General features: G+C 40.5%; 1 protein-coding gene across 2 annotated transcripts in view; it reads left to right on the top strand.

The window, feature by feature from the left end:
* Nucleotides 1–4429, top strand: part of LIN7A (lin-7 homolog A, crumbs cell polarity complex component) — a 44818-nt gene extending 40389 nt beyond the window's left edge. Inside the window, exons 5-6 of one of the 2 annotated variants that reach the window (XM_018910138.3) lie at nt 1857–2065; nt 3604–4429. In XM_018910138.3, the coding sequence (XP_018765683.1) occupies nt 1857–2065; nt 3604–3646 (252 nt within the window). In that variant the 3' untranslated portion in view covers nt 3647–4429. Of the gene's footprint in view, nt 1–1856; nt 2070–3603 lie in introns of both variants that reach the window. The other variant, XM_009086699.4, reaches the window with a different exon arrangement.
* Nucleotides 4430–16741: the final 12312 nt, after the last annotated feature.

Here is a 16741-nt window from a genome sequence, read left to right as displayed (position 1 = left end):
AGAAAGGATGCAAAATAGATTTATAATGACTAATTTGTCAGCCATGTGTTTCTGTAGGGATACCTAATAGGAATATTCTTCTTAGTCTCCCAACTTGTGGGCTAGCAGATGTTTCTTTTTTGTCTTCAGGAAAGTGAATTTTTTTCTTTTATATTTATGGCAAGTCTGTGAACCAGGATAGAGTAATGGTTGGTATTTGCCCCCAAAATACCTGCAGTTCTTTCAGCTGTTCTTGTCTCTTTAATGTTTTTTCATCCTTCTCTTTGATGCAATATGCCAGTGCAATAATGGAAAAAAGGAATAAGTGTATATAAGTATATGTAATAAAATATTATATGTTAAGTAAATATATACTTTCAAAAATAATTTTACCAATTAGGTGGGCAGTTTTAAAGTAACATGAGTGTGTCAGATCCTTACAATGTCCCCCATTATCATAATCCAGTCATCAAAGTACCTTGTAGAGGAATGACTGATACCAGCAGGAGTCCTTTGCCAGCCCAGCCTTAGAGTTTTGCAGAGGCAGAAGCATTTCAACAGCAAAACAACTCCCTTTGCCCTTTCCTTTTCCTGCCTCTATTTCACTTCTGCAGCTGTTGTTAAGCAGGTAAATTAAGCAGTTTTTGTAATACCTTGAAAACTGGAGTGCAAGCAGCAATAAAGACATTTAGAGCAAGTTTAACCATCGTATTAATAAAAGCTGAAAACTGTGGTTGTCAAGATCTGAGTGAGGTGGGTTCAGGGAGCAGGATTTGTATTTAGCAGCGCTGTGTTTGCCGTTGGTTTTGTCCCCTCTTTGCTTATGGCTCAGAGCATTAGGCTTAATTCTGCATCACTACTATTCCGATCAATGGGAGTTTTCCATTGACCTGGATAGCAACAAAATCAAACCCTTCATTTATAATTAAAAGTTACGGTCTAAACAGGAAGAACAAGGCTGGGGACAACCAGGAAAGAAAACAAACAAGCATGAATTCAATGCAGTTTGCTAGGCTGTTCAATGAAGAAAACACCCCATCTTATTATTCCCCTACAAAACAATCACAATTTCTTAATGGTGTTAATAAGAACCATCCAGCATTTTGAAAGTAAACAAATGTTTCTACTGCATGTAGCTTGGGAGGTTACAGTGTTTATTCATAGCCTGTTCTAAGTCCATGCTGTTGCACAGCAAAACCAAAATGACACCACTGAATATCCTCTCATTTCCTCTGAATGTCCATGCCATGCCATTCTGACCATGATTTGCAAGCAAAAAAAGGAAATATAAAACAATGCCAAATTTTGTATAATTTCTCTCAATACTTATATTTCCAAAATACATAAGAGTTTTAAAACTCAGCAGGTAGTAAAACTTTGGTTTATTTTAAATGGGAAGAAAATTATTTATTTTTAGATTATCTGAAACCCATGTGAAGGTCACAGATGTTCAGGCTGTTGGGTTTTTTTCTGTGCAGAGATACTTTTGGTTTTGGATTATGTCCTACAACATGTGGACAATCATGCACCATTCGAAAATTTTTCCCTTTTTCTTAAGGTGTGTAACAGTGCACAAGCCTAAAAGGCATATGACTCCAGTCAGTCCACTTAATGGTAGAAATTGAATACTCTATTTAACAGCTGAGTCACCTGCCTTCTTTGGAAATTTAATGTTCCAAGCAACAGTAGCATAGAAATCAGGGCTTGAAAATGAATACATGCCCAGCAGAGCATAAGTCTTACTTAATGCTTTCTTTTTAGTGGTCCCTTAAAAAATGTAAGGTGTGGAAACTACATAAAACCCTGCCACGCTTTCCATATGAAAGACACAGCTGTGGATCCAAGCACCATTTTCACTATTAAATATGTTCTCCCAGAGTGTGGAAGGAGAGCACCATGAGAAGGCGGTGGAGCTGCTGAAGGCGGCCAAGGACAGCGTGAAGCTGGTGGTGCGCTACACGCCCAAGGTGCTGGAGGAGATGGAGGCTCGCTTCGAAAAGCTGAGAACAGCCCGGCGCCGGCAACAGCAGCAACTGCTCATTCAGCAGCAGCAACAGCAGCAAACTACACAGCAAAACCATATGTCGTAGGTGAGAGGATTCATTGTTCTTCCTTAAAGTCCACTGGCAGCACCCCCCCTGGGCCAGCCACTTCCTGGGCTCTGTCAGGGCAGCATCTCCTGCCAGAGCCCATCTCAGCCCCAGAAAGGAGCAAGGCAGCCCCAGCCTGGGCACCTGCCTGGGGATAGACACAGGCTGGGACATGAGCCCACAGTGGGCCAGTTCAGTGGCACCCCCTGGCTGGGCAGGGCAGGGCTGTGGGGAGTTGGAGACTGACCCTGCTGGGGCAGTGCTGGGGCAGGAGATGGCAGCCCTAGTGGCTGACATGAGGCCCTTTGCTGTGGACAGGATGGTGGGAGCCCCAAGGGGGGCAGTCAGGAGCCTGGAGGTATCCTTGGGGGCCCAGCCAGTACATACTGCAGTCAGGATGAGCAGAGCTCATTCTTTGGTACATTTCCACATGGTTTTTCCCAGTAAAGATGCATTTTGAAAGCAGATTAAAGGCACTAGGAAATTCTGGAGCCAGTTTCCAACTAACAACCCTGAGATCAAAAGCCATTATGCACTTCTGGCTTATCTGTAAGTGAAAGAAGTCCTGGGAATGGTTTTTTATATTAACAACCAGAGCTTTTATGACAAATAAGAATATGCCACCAGGTTTAGACAGTTTAAAGAATTTTCAACTAATCTGTTACCACTCTACAATGAAACCTCAAGATTTGCTGGTGGTAGGTGAAGAAAAGTCTCCCAAGCCTCTTCCTTGAAACAGAGAACACATACTTCATTCTGGTTACTCTGCAGGGCACCTCTAAGTGCTTGCTTTTGGATACAGTTTGGTATCCAAAACTATTTCTTTCACTCTTAACTGACATTCAATATCACAATAACTTCCAAGAGGCTTGCAAGTCTCCCAGTGGTGTGAGGTTCAGAGGTTCTCTGTATGTGCAATTTTTCTGAAATCAGTGAGAGTTTGTGCTATGAATACATTTATAGATATGCTTCGTTTGCCTAAATAAAATCAAGTAGGAAGCATGTCCCAATGACTTAAATCCCAACCCTCATCTTTGTTCCCAAAACAGTATACATGTACTAGAAGAGTCAATAAGTGACTCAGAAAGTCCCCAAATGGTCAAAATCTGAAGCTCCCAGTAATGGTTCCATCCTTGTCAGTGTTGACACTGACCTCTGTTGGTATTCAGGGGAAAACACCCACCTTGTAAACACCCTGTCCTGTGACCCACAAGTATTCCAGATTTGTTGGGGCAAACAAGGGCCCTGAGAAGGGTTTGAATCCCAGCTCAGGGCCTCAACTCAGACAAGAGGTATAAACAGTAGAATTTCATGAAGTAAGTTTGGGGTTTCTAAGTAAACCAAGGCCATTGCAGGAGACAGACATACATGTGAAGTTTTTAATTTTTTTCAGTTGCCTAAATCATTACACTAGCAAGTAAGGCATTTTTGCTGATTTTAAATTGAAAGGGAAAAATGGCAGGCAGAGACAGCCACCAGCGTAGTTCCTCAATTCTTTCTGCTTGCTCTGAGCAGTGTGTTTCATTATTTCTAGGTTGTTCTCGAGAAAGAAGAAGCCTCAATCAAGAGTTCAGTAATCAGGCAACCAGAGCTGTACTCTAAGATTCCAGCAAAAGAAAACAACTACAGGAACATGAAACAGAATTCATCTGGAGAATGTACAGTACCAGACTAAAGTGAGTTGTAGGGAGGGCACCATCATGGTAAGGCTTTTCAGCACACAGTGGTCACAGATACCTTTTACTTCTGTGACTGTGTTCCTAATGAGAAGAGCATGATTGGTAAACCCTATGAAACAGCGAAGTCCAGGGCTTCCAAATAATTCTGTCTGATCTCATCTTGCACTCCTTACTCTGACAAATTTCTAGTTGGCTTTCTCTAGACACTGAAAGTTTTGTTTAAGGAGGTTAAGATTGGCTGCTTTTGAGAGCAGGATCTTTCTCTACAGTTATCTCCAGAAATGAAAAACATCACTTCAAAATTTTGCCACAGACATCAAACTTGAACATCACGCTTCATAGCCACTTTGTACTATATCTGGTAGAGCTGTTTTAAATCTAACTTCCTGTTTATAATTTTCAGATTTCCCTCTGGAAATAGCAATTTACTATATTTATAAAGTATTCCATTTGTAGAAGCAATTGGCTTTTTACTCTTGGTGTTTCCATATATTTTATTATGCATCAACAGAGTGAGAAAGTTTTAGGTCAGCTTTAATTTTATTAGTAGTAAAGTTAGGGAAGCCTAGAACTGTATTTTTAAACGTAGGTATTGCTTGTATCTATTATAGTTACTATTCAGAAATCTATAACTGGATATATTATATATTTATTCAATAAAATATATATTGTCTGAATGTACCTGTTAGAGAAGTAGGGTCTTTGCTTAGCATGTATTGCAAATGTAGTAAGCTAATGTTAGCAAAAGACCAAGCTTTGTTTGGCAGATATTACTGTGATAGCATAATCTCTGCACTTCTGTACTGTTTAATTTATTTTTCAGTCTAATGTTAATATATTTTAGAGAGGAGGAAGTGTAAGTTGTTTCTTTTAAGACTCACACATTATCATTTAAATCAATTTGAAATTACAGTTCTGACTTTTTTTTTTTTAATTAAACTGAATTGGAATGTGCAAGCAAAATCTGTAAGTTCTTAAGTTTACATGTCTGCTTTTCCAAAGAAGATAGTCAAAACTGGAAGGCTATAAATGTCATCTGCTTTCAAGAAAATAAGAAAATGGACCCTCAAATCCTAAAAAAATGATCATTTTTACATGCCTTCTGTGCTTCATTAGAAAAGACTTGGGGGAGATTGGGGGAAAACCATACAGTCATTGCATGTTGAAAACTCTTGCTGATGTCAGTGAAAGTTCAGTAATGTGAGGAATGGAATGTACAAATGGCCAGAAACAGTGTTCTGGCTGTGAACTTGGAACAAAGTCAGAAAAATATTAATAAATTGGAGGGTCTGTTCTCAAACAGAGAGAGACAAAGCAAAACAGGGTAAAATGGCAGTATCATAGCATATGTTAGAAAGCAAATGCAGGCTAGCCAACAGTCTTGACAGTGTTTGATCAGTGTAAGTAGCCATTGAAAGGAAATTACTGTATGTTTAAAACCAAGCAGCATGAATTCATCTAGAGAAGCTTCATTTTATACAGAGAGGTAATTATATTCAGCAATCATTGGTGACAATATCAATTAAGACAGTGGAGCTTGAGAACTACCAGAACTGAAGATGAAATATATTGTATTGTGCTCTGCACGGTGTCTTTTTATACTTAATAAAATTGTATGTACCTATTTTAAAACTGTTCTCAAACAGGCTTTGCTATTAATATTGAAAGAATTCCAGTTTTTATTATGACTGCATATAACTGTCATGTATCTCATCAGTATGATTTGGATTACACTGATAGCTGCATTTTCAGAGACCAAGTATTAAGATTTAGTCAGCCCACTGTACTGCATTTTTCCAAACCACTTCTCAACCTCCTTCCCCCCTCTTCCTCAAAAAGTTTGAGTGGAATGTGCTGATTAATAAATTTCAATAATGGACTGTCATTCATATAGAGAAGTATATAAAATTCATTTTCAGATATTATTATTCAATAAATTATTTATACACTTTAAAATTAACATTCTAGTCTTCGCCAGCATTTAACAGTAAGAACTATCAATGACTTTGAAGTGGAAACAGGAAGAAATAACTTTCTGTTGCTTTTCATGCCCCTTACTGATCAATAAAACATACAGCTACTTAATCACAAAATAACCATTGTCCCTAAGCCTGTGATGTGGTTTTGGTTGTAGCCAGTATTTTCATTTGTGATTTAAATGTATTTAGTCCTGATTTAACATGGTACTTCCACGTGTGCACATGAGTTGAATTAGTATCCAGAAGTGCAGGGAAGACAACTCTTTCCACATGCAGGTCTGCAAGTATTTGTGCATTGTATTTACCTGATTGGTCTCCTGGCATTTGCTGTTACACAACACTAAACTGATATTCTTTCAGTCAACTTAGTGAGTTTTATTGCCTATATTTACCTTTGGGGCTCCCTCATGTTTCTCTGCAGTGGCAGCAAACTGAGATTGGAGATCCAAGATGCCTTTTTTGTCTCTTTATTACAGTAGCCAAAGGAGTGTTTACACACTCTTGCATCATGTTCACTTACACCAAAGTTCCAGATGCAGGATCTAATAATAATAGATTTCAGGTTGGTGGTGTTTTCTTAGTGAAGTTGATGGCTCTGCTGTGCTAGCCAGAGTTTTTCTGTTTGTGACATTTGATCTGATTGGCACTTTATAAGGTATTGAAGAATTCCATAATCTTTGATAAAGCAAAAGCTCATCAGCTTGAATTTCAGCATCATACAGAAAAGCGTCTGGAAGTACTAAGGACCATTCCATGTGTAAGCAGTGGATTATTAGCTAGAATCAGTACTGTCCCTCCATAGGTATTAGTGAGACCCTTTCTATATCCAGCATCCAATAAAACAAAACAGATTTCTAAACCTGAGAGTATTCTGGGCCAGTTTGCAAGAATGCGCTGCAGTACACGTCTGATGAGACATACAGCTCATTGTGCTTAGCCATGAGAAGGTCAGGCTGAATTAGGGATGAGCTTAAACATTCTTGCAAGCAGACCCATGTTAACCCTGCTTGTCCATGAAGTGAATGCAGTCTGAATGAGCAGAAAGATTTAGAAACATATTTGATGAATGCATTGTCTCTACCTTCAGCTGTCCAAAATCAAGCTGTGGAGCTTACACTGATTGTTTCCAAAGTCAAGAGTTAGAGGTATCCATTAAATGTGATTCATTTCACCTGTCTCTGACATGCATCTTAAAATATAGTAAGACATTCTGCTAAAAAGATAATAAACAGAGCCACTACTAAACAACTTAAACTCCTAGCTTGGAAAAAATAATGTCTTTTGAGGGGGTGTTACTGCCACACTCATACACAGCTTTGAAATAATAAATAAAAAGTCCCCAGTGTTTGAATTCCCTAATTTTAAACCTCTACATGCATAGCTTAGACAACCAAGAGGCCTTGCACATGTTCTGGTTTGTAAGGAGGTTCCTGTCACTACAGATGTATGTTCTGAACCATTCTAAGAGATTTAAGAGCTCAGCACAGGTATTTTTAGCAAAATGCTTTGGTTGTGGTGCATACAGGAGCAGATTGCAACAAGCTTCAGCCTGTGAATGCTAATAGCAGAAGTCTGTACTGCCACCCCAGCACTGGGCTAGTGTGCATGCATTTTATAATACCTGCAACCAAAAAGATGAACTATTGCTTTTGATTTCTGGTTACAAACAGAGGTGCACAAAAATGACAGCCATTAAACTTCCAGTGTAGGTATTTGGAATAACAGAAGTCATAGCAAAACTTGCCCAGTTCTGAAATGTAAAACCTGCAGCTATCTAGGATTAAGTACAAAGATTACAAAATCAGATGTCTAAAAGGAACAGCCAAGATCCAAGAGGAAAAAAAGTCACATAGGAGTTTAACCTCTGAGCTTTTTGTTTACTTTCTTATTTTCACATATTCTTGTCAACTCATCAACCACAAGAAAAGCATATGATTCATCAATTGCAATTCCTTCTGTCAAAGTCATAAAGAGCTGATAGGGTAGAGGAGTGCCTCTTCTCTTCCTTCTTCTCTCTGAGACACAAGAAGCTGGATTGTGCTGCAAAAAGGTGATACCCAAACATATCCCAGTCCCACAGACTTTCTTCATTAGTCCTGTTACAGTTTCTCCCCAGCAGCAATTCTCAAGTTGAGAGAACTCTAAGCACGTTTTCTCAGAGTGGGTGTGTTAGACACATAGACACACAAATTCATCTTCATTTCAGTGAAAGCTATATTAAGCCTGAAGTTGTAAAGCTTGTCCAACATTTTAATTTTAATTTTGACATCACAAAACAGACCAACATAAATTAAACTTATGACCAGTTGGAAGCCTGGGATTATCTTGTAAACTGGCCCAATTAAAAACTGGATCCCAGTCCAGGAGACTCTTCCGTACCATTTCTGTTGAAATTGAAGAAACACAAAAGTACAACCTCTGAAGTACAGAGTAGCCAGTGCACTACAGAAGAGGGAAGATATTAAAAATTTTTCCCATATCCATGAAAACTTCTCCAGAAATATAGAATATTATTTTCATCTGAACCAAGGTACTTTTTTCTGTTGAGAGGATAAACCATGTCTCTTATAGCAGGTTTTGGAAATGACAAGACAAAATGCTTAAAAAAAACAGCATGGGAAGAATTCTGGGTATGTTAAGGTAGCCATGAACAGTTTGGTGGGCAAGAGTGGCCCCAACTCAGATGAGAGCAACTCAGAATTACCTCACTGATATCTCTCTTACCACTCTAACTTTTGGCTTCACAAGAGCCCAAAGGTCACCACAAAGCTACTCCAACTCTCCCACTGCAGTATTACCTTACCCTTCTTTCCATGTGAGTTTTCTGTTGGCTGAGCCAATCCTCACTTCTCACATTTTTTGATCACAATCTCTTCAGCCAGGCATGGCATTTAGGCTTTGCCATGTCTACCTTCTGGAGTGCTCTGCTCTTGACTTACACTCCACATCCATTAGCTGCCCTCTCATGGCCACCATAGTCAGCTGTCTTACTTGCCTTACACCAAAAAATGGTAGATAAACCTTGGAAAAAATATAAATATGCCAAGAAAGTCACCTTTTTCCTGAGTCACCCCTTTTTCAGCAGGTGACCATTTTCACTTTCATTTGTTCCCTGCTGACAAAGCACTCCATGCCATAACAGTGACTGTGGAACAACCACACACCCTCCTCTAGCTTAAAAAACAGCTCCTTGTCTGAAACAATGGACATCTAGACCTGCTTGGGACATTACACCACGAATTCACACACGAGCAGTAGGTCAGAGTCACTGCACACACAAGTGAGGTTCATAGGTGAAGAAAATCCATCACATCTGGAATGTAGGCCCATGTCTGTCTGGAATTTCACAGGTGAAAACGTGGAACCAACTCCTGGCAGCATCCTAACACTGAGTCAGTGCCTTCAGCCATCCAGTCTGAAAGTGTATTATAAAAAGACATCCAGGAACCAATGTTTTGTTTGTTCTGAAACTCTATTTCAAAGTTTCTGCCAGTAAGCAATGAGTAAGCAAGAGCCTTTTCTAAACTCCCAGGGATCAAACATGTAGCAAAATACTAATTTCACTACTAAGACCATGCTTCAAGTGCAAAACTTTCAGCAGCACCACCTTTCAAGCCTCGGTTTGTGCATGTTGTCCTTATCTTGTCTGTAGGGTTGACAGAAAGAAATTAAACTATTCACTGTTGGGTGTTAATACCCCTGAAGGAAAACAAAGACTTGGTCATGTGAAGGGGCTTTAAGCATCAATTATCTCAGACTAAAGAGTAAGTGCTGACTGGGTCTTTTGAGCAGTATTTGTCTCCACTCCATGTGCAGCGCTGTAGCGGGTTGAGAGCCCCGTTGTCCGGATCTGTCGCTGTCCCCAGCTCCGGCTGACTCCGTTCAGCGGGCACGGCAGGCGCAGCTCGCAGCTGAATAAATATGCCAAGGGAGACGCCTAGTGTAAAGCGATGCTCATGGCACCGAGAGCTGCTCGTTCCGCCGCCACTGCTGCGGGCTGCTTTCCTCCTAGCGTTAAAGGCTGCCCACAGAGATGCACACAGCAGTCGCTCAGCATATTGCCACACATTTTACAGTGAGTGGACAGTTCAGAACTGCACTCGATTTATATGTAGAATAATACCACAAGAGTTAACTCCCTGTGTTAAGAATGGCAAGTAGCAGTAGGATTATGGCAATAAAGGCAATACTCTTACCTGGGTAATAATTCTAGGGTAATGTAAATATTAACATGGTATTGGACTGCACACAGGGTCTGATCACACCACCTGCTGTTGCTGCTGCTGAAGACTATACATGTACTGATAAAAAAAATGTTCTCAATGTTAGGCAAGTGTATCATCAACATTGAAGTAAAAGATAGATGAGGCACATCTCCATGCCTTGCTGAAGGGAGCCATGTAAGGTGCAGTAACAAATCAATGCAAGCCATGAATCTCCCACTGCAACAGCTGCTCTGCTTTTAGCAGGGGACCTACCAAAGATATCCATGAAATTGGGTTTCCATTGTAGCTATGATTGTCTCAAAGATGGTAACAGTCTGTACCACTGCCTGGCACCTACCTGGTACCACTGCCTACCCTCCTCAGAGGGACACCCAAATAGAATCCTGGATCGTTAGATCCAGGTGTATCTATGGATTAGCTCTACAGGCATTTTTATTTCTCACCTTCTAGACACTCCTGTAATTTCTTCCTCCACCACAACTTTAATCAAGGCTTTGATATTTAGCTTAAGTATGCAGACCTCTAAAAGTTCTCCTTTTTCAGCAGGGAAAACCATCTAGGAGCTACACTTTGTATACCACATCTTATATTCTCAGGCAGGTTCTTCTCTGAAAGGCCTGAGAGAAGGCAATGTCCCAGGAAGCACCAGCTTGACAAATACAGGAGCCCTCAGAAAACTGTCACCACTGTTTAGTTAAATGGACAGAGAAAAGAAGTCAGAATGATAATATAGTCCTACCTTCAGCAAGCTGCAGAGCTAAAGCCTGGCTCTGACAGCCTTCACTGTTTGTTAAGGACCAGATGTCCTGCTCAGTTTTCATACTCTTGACTATGGTGACTACATCACCATAGTCAAGAGTTCTCCAGTTCCATTAGAAGCCTCCTTATTCTTAAAAAGGTTACAGTACTAGGCAAGGAAGATTTCCGAACAGGAAACTTGTGCTCATCCTGGAATTGTCTGGTGTGACTACCTGTTTGCCAAATTTAGACTTTAGGGCAAGGTAAGGCAAAAATATATTTTGTCAAAATGTGTGCCAATTGCTTTAAATAATAATCTGACATCTGTAAACAAGTCTTCACTGAGGCTGGTGTAGCTGAGGCTGGTTTCTTCCCTGTATCCCTGGCTAATTCTAGGATGATTATTTAAATCTGCATGAGCAAGAATGTGAGAAATATCATTGACTCCAATGAAGTGCAGGAGATTTCATTGCAATACAAAAGAGTCTCCAACCAGAGACTTTGCTGAACTAATGAACCCTCAGCAGCTGTCTGCATTACAATTTGTGCACCTCCAAAGCATGTTTTAGATGCATCATCTTGCCTGTATTAAATTAATCAGCTCAGCTACACAGGTAATCTGGCCTACTGAGGAGATCAATGCAATCTTAAAGCAAGTTTGCTCTGTAAGCCAAGAGTCAAAGAATGACAATCTTCAAAGGTGGGAAAAAAATAGGAGGGAAAAAAAGGATAGTTCCAAGTGTCAAATCACATGGAGATTTGGCATGTTTGACTGTAAAACTCACTGTTGAAGCAGCTGAAGTGACTCAGAAGTCAAACAAAACACCTGACATTATTTTCAGAGACCAATGTCAATGAAAGTGCAATTAATAGTAGCTACTATCTCTCTACTGCTGAGGGAACAATTATCTCCAAGAGGTGATTCACCTCATCTGGGTAATGGTTACTGACACAATATAATACCTTTTTTTTTCCCCAGGGCAGACAGAAGAATTTTCTAATCATTCTCCTCCATCCCTCTCCTTTGCCAGTCCTAATTCCCATCTCAGTTTTAACATGTTTCTCCTTCAGCCAGCGTAGCAGCAAAGAACCACTGGCTCACTCCCCACTGAAAGTCCTGTGGTTTCTTGGTTTGCCTGCAGGAGCGTCCTATTCCCAACTTGTCACTGGAGAAAATATACTGGGTAGTTACATCTCTTCCATCTCATATTAATAATGGGAAATGCCCCTTTTCCTTCATTCACTACAGAGGGAACGTAGAAGAATATATTAGAGAATAAGCCTAAATTTTAGATGCCACAGATTGCAACACTTCAGCTGACGAGCACAAAAGGTTATACCACAGGTCAGTGACTGCCAGAGATCAGTGCACAGAAGGCAAGCAGACTCTGACTGGATGAAATGGTAGGCAGTAACTGAGACACAGAATGATGTCTGTGCATGTCCACAGCACACAGACGATGCTGAATCAACAACTTAACAGGCTGGCTCCCTCAGCCCATCATCATAAGAGAGGTGCTTCAGTCCATTAATCATCCTTACTGCCCTCTGCTTGAGCTGCTCCAGGAGCTCCATGACTCTTTTGCTGAGCAGCCCAGAACTGGGCACAGCACTCCAGATGTGGCCTTGCTGGGGCTGAGTAGAGGAGCAGGATCAGCATTATTGATAACTGAAAGGCTTGGGAAGCAGCAGAAAAAAAGGCTCAGTTTAAATGCATAAGGACACCATCCACACTTCCCCAGGGACCCAGATGGAAAATAGGTCTGTGCATTTGGATGCCACTCCACATCACAACAACTTCTGAGAGGTATAAACAGCAGCCTGGCTCTTTGTTGTGCACTAGTAATAGCAGATGGATTTATTCAGGCAGAGTACATTTTTCAATCAGTTTTTCCTTTCAGGGAAGAGATAAGCAGGTTCAAGCAGGACAAGTAGTTAGATGAATCCTATGTACTGTGAGATGGACCTTGCTGCTTTAGCATCCTTAAATGTGCAAAATCACAGGAATCTGATATAGGTGACTGCCACCACTTTAAGTCACTCTAAATTACAGGATTTTAGGGAATAGAGGTAAAAAAAAAAAAAAAAAAAAAAAAGGCAACCAAGTGACAAATGCTGGTCACAGAACAGTGCAAGCACATAAGGAACCATGCCAGATTATACCAGCTTTTTCTGTGCTGCAGCAAAAGGGCAAAAAATTTCTGCCTGGACATTGCTGTATCCTTCAGCATTATTCATGAGTCACTGTCCACACACATATTCATTATGAGAGTATTCAAGCCAGGAACGACTTGAGCATTAGAAAAAAGACGCCCACATTCTATGATCTGCTGCAAGATCCCAGGACACTCAGCAGTCCTTAAGATAGTGCAACACTGCACTTTGAAGCTGGGTTTTCTCTAAAATATAAGAGACGTAACAGCAACGTGCTCCAGATGTGTGCCTGAGGCTACTGCCATTTCATCCTCATCCATTTCATTAACCTTCTTCCCCACAGAGTCAGAATTCAATTCAACAACAGAGGTTACAAATACCTGCAGGTAGCACAGATTTCCCTTTGTTTTTCATTCGATGCCCTCAGTTGCTTCTAGTAATATGCAACTCTGCAAACCCTAATATGCAGTCATTCTTGACATAACTATTCGAAGTGTGGTGACCACAGAAAAGAAAATTCCTCCAATATTTGACAAAGGCAGAGAATAAGTTATTATACATTGCTATTCCATTATATGTACTTGATGTCTATCAGAAACCGTGTTGTAATTGTCCTAGAGCTCCAGCTTGTCCTAAGAGGATAAGCTTTGGCAAGGAGACCTCCTCTAGAAGGCAAAGAGGAGTAAAATACCCAAGAAATTCAGCAAAGAATTTCTGGTGAAGAAATAACCAGTAAATACCCAAGTCATTCAGCAAACAGTTGTGGTGGATTAGGACCTCACTGTTCCTACTGCTCACACTCCACCAGATCACAGCAGAGTTAATGGAATTTCCTGACACAGGGTCTCCAGTTCACAGCCCACAAAGATCCACGTTCCTCAGCAGCCCAGTGGTTACAAGGCTCTTACTCCAGGATATCTGCTCAGTCTGAAGACGAGGAATGGGCTGTAGATCCTGACCCTGCCTATTAGTGCTGAACGAGAAGTATGCCTCCTTTGTGACCAAAATACATGTTTCAAGGGACACACATGAAAATGAGGATGAGCAGACTGCTCCCATCATGTCTGAGCACACATGAGAGGTCTTGTCACAGGACTCAATGTGCTGTCCTTGCAGGATGGGAAACACCAACAGTTTAGCCATGTAGTAACTGTGCTTCCAGACACATGACCAAAAAGATCACAGAGCCCTTTAGAAAGAGAGGATGATATGCCACACAACTCATCTATCCCAAAACCTGGGGGTAAAGGAAGCAGAAATCTGATTTAGGGGTAAATTTAATGTCTGAGAAGCCAAAGTCATCATGCAAGCTGAAGGAAGGACCATCTAGTTTAGTCCATGCAGTAATGCAAATCAAACATGCACCGGAAACACCATGCCCTGAAACACCCTCTTCTCTCCTAATCAAAACAGTCCCTTCAACATAGGCAGAAAAGGGCACAAACTCATCTTCCCACATCATTAGTGAGTGCTGTAAGTGACAACCCAGTTAATTAAAGGGAAACAATTGCACATCCCTTTTTACTTTGTAAATGAAGTAGTTATCTCTGCTTAGACCATGAATCACCAGGCTTGGGCACAGGGTGAAAAGGCAGGCAGACAGAAAGAAAGATGGACAGATTGATCTTGACTGGGGAAAGACACTATATTCCAATCCAGATTAAGATACTTAAGTAAGACATGTTCTTCATCAAATTCTTGCTATTTAGGCAGACCCCTGCTTCACACTATGTATTCCCAGAGATGACACTGGGGCCCAGGTGCCTCTCCCCATATGTTGAGAATTTCCTGTATGCCCAGTGTTCTGTATAGCTTTACAAGGACAAGGCCCTTGGCACCGGGCATCCCTAACCCAGCCTGGGGACCTGGACTCTCTGATTCTCAGCTATATTTAAACCTAATCCCCCTGGAGAATTTGAGCCTACGTCTGCCATAGGATTTTGTAAAGTGCCTAACTCCTGTGTATTTCAATATTTTAAATAGTACACTTGACTTTTTAGTCATATATTTAAAATTCTGTACTTCAACAGAAGTACAGAAGAAGAATGTCATTTTTAGAGAAATGGAATTTTTAAAAAATCCTACATTCTATAGAAAATCTGTCCCTTAAGTTTCAGAATTTTTTTTTTTTTTGGTGGGAGTGGTGGATGGGGGTGGAGAAGCACAGTTCAGACTGTGTCCTGTACTTCCGACTTTTTTTATTCAGACTGGAATGATTAGAGCTACTACTGGGCCTAAAATAGATTTACCACTTTCAAATACTCCCCAGTGACAGCTGAGAAGCATAATGATGCTTTATCCCACATTAGTGACAAAATAAATTGCTTTTCCAGCACACACACAGAGCTTTATAAAAAGAATAATCCCACTGGAAAAAGGATTCTTCAGCTTTGAATTCCTGCACCCAAAAGGGCCTCAGCTGCAGCAGCCCTCTCTGGAGAAGCCAGAGGGAGTAAAAGCTCGCAGAAGTGCAGGGTGTCACTTGAAGGTTGGCTCTTCTATTAAGACCAAAAGAATATCTATTACAGTGTTCTTATCTTTGAGTGCTGCTGAATTATTTTTAATTTTATAAGTATTTGTGTGTTATACTTTCTGCTGGATTGGGGTAACGCTTATAAATTCCAATTTTCAGGCTACGGCTATTTAAGTCTCATTTGGCTCAGATGCACAGCATATGCTTTCAGTATGCATTCAGGTTTTTTTCCCCCTTCTCTTACCAGGTGCTTCATTTCATTTAATTGCAGTGGGAGAATTGCAGCATCAAAATTAATCCAGAAGCTCTTCTCTCTGCTTCCAGTTCTAAGTTAGAGCTCAGGTCTGCGTGTCTGCCATGCCAAACAGCACCAATGTCAGCTCTGACCTGCCAAATCCTGCCTGAGGATGCACATCATCAGAAAATTTTGAGGATTGTTTAACATTGGGGCAATGCTCTAATTCTTACAGCACAGGCAATTCTCAGATAACCCACATTTTTAACTGGATTATACACTGCTTTTCTCCTTTTCAATTGGAAACAGGAAACAGGAACATAATAGCATTCATAAACCACCAAATATTTGCCAGGCACATTTCTTCCTGTAATAAGAGGAAGAACAGTTGTAGGTGTTGCTCACAGCTTTTAACCAAGTGACCTTTGAGATTAGAATCAAACAGAGCTATTCAGGTAACTAAAAGATGTAGAATCTCCCCCTTGCAGAACTGCTGCTTTCCAGGGGCCTCTAAAATCTCTAAAGGCCCTGAGCTTTCTGAAAAAATCACCTGTAGCAGTATGATGGTAAAGTTATAGGCAAAGGCTTTGCCTGAGACACTACAGATATCTACATATAACACCCCAGGATTACATATAATAAAAATTATATGGGGGCTGAAGACTCAGTCAAGCATCACATGACCAATCCCCCCAAAAACACTCCTATGTCATTTTAAGTAAAGAATCTGGTATGACTGCCATATTGGTTTTCTTCCTTCCCCCAAATGGAGTCCCTTGTTAGGCTTTGAACTTGATAAAACCTGCACTTATAAAGTATATCTCTGCACAGGTATTTCTACTGGTTCAAAAAGATGTGAAAATAAACTTTTTTATGTTGCATCTTACTCTAACATTTTAGACATACCGATTTAATGGATCTGAAATTTGTTTTTAAAAAGTAGAGGGTTTTATCATGTGTTCAGCAACATTTTCTCTCTGGAATTCTTTCTAACTAAACAAATGGGCAAAGTTTTTTTAAAAATAATTAGGCTCTAGAGGAAGAGTTCTTCAAGAGCTCCTTGAACTTACTATCAATAAAGTTATCTATCAATAACTACTGTGCTAAGCAAGGAGGTACCTACCTTATCTTACCTATTTAGTAAGACCTGACTGGCATTCAAGACCATCAAAACAACACTGCAGTTAT

The sequence above is a fragment of the Serinus canaria genome, chromosome 1A (genome assembly GCF_022539315.1).
Source record: "Serinus canaria isolate serCan28SL12 chromosome 1A, serCan2020, whole genome shotgun sequence".
NCBI classification, from domain to species: domain Eukaryota; kingdom Metazoa; phylum Chordata; class Aves; order Passeriformes; family Fringillidae; genus Serinus; species Serinus canaria.
Note: the sequence above shows the minus strand (reverse complement) of the source record. Positions and strands in the feature narration are given on the sequence as shown.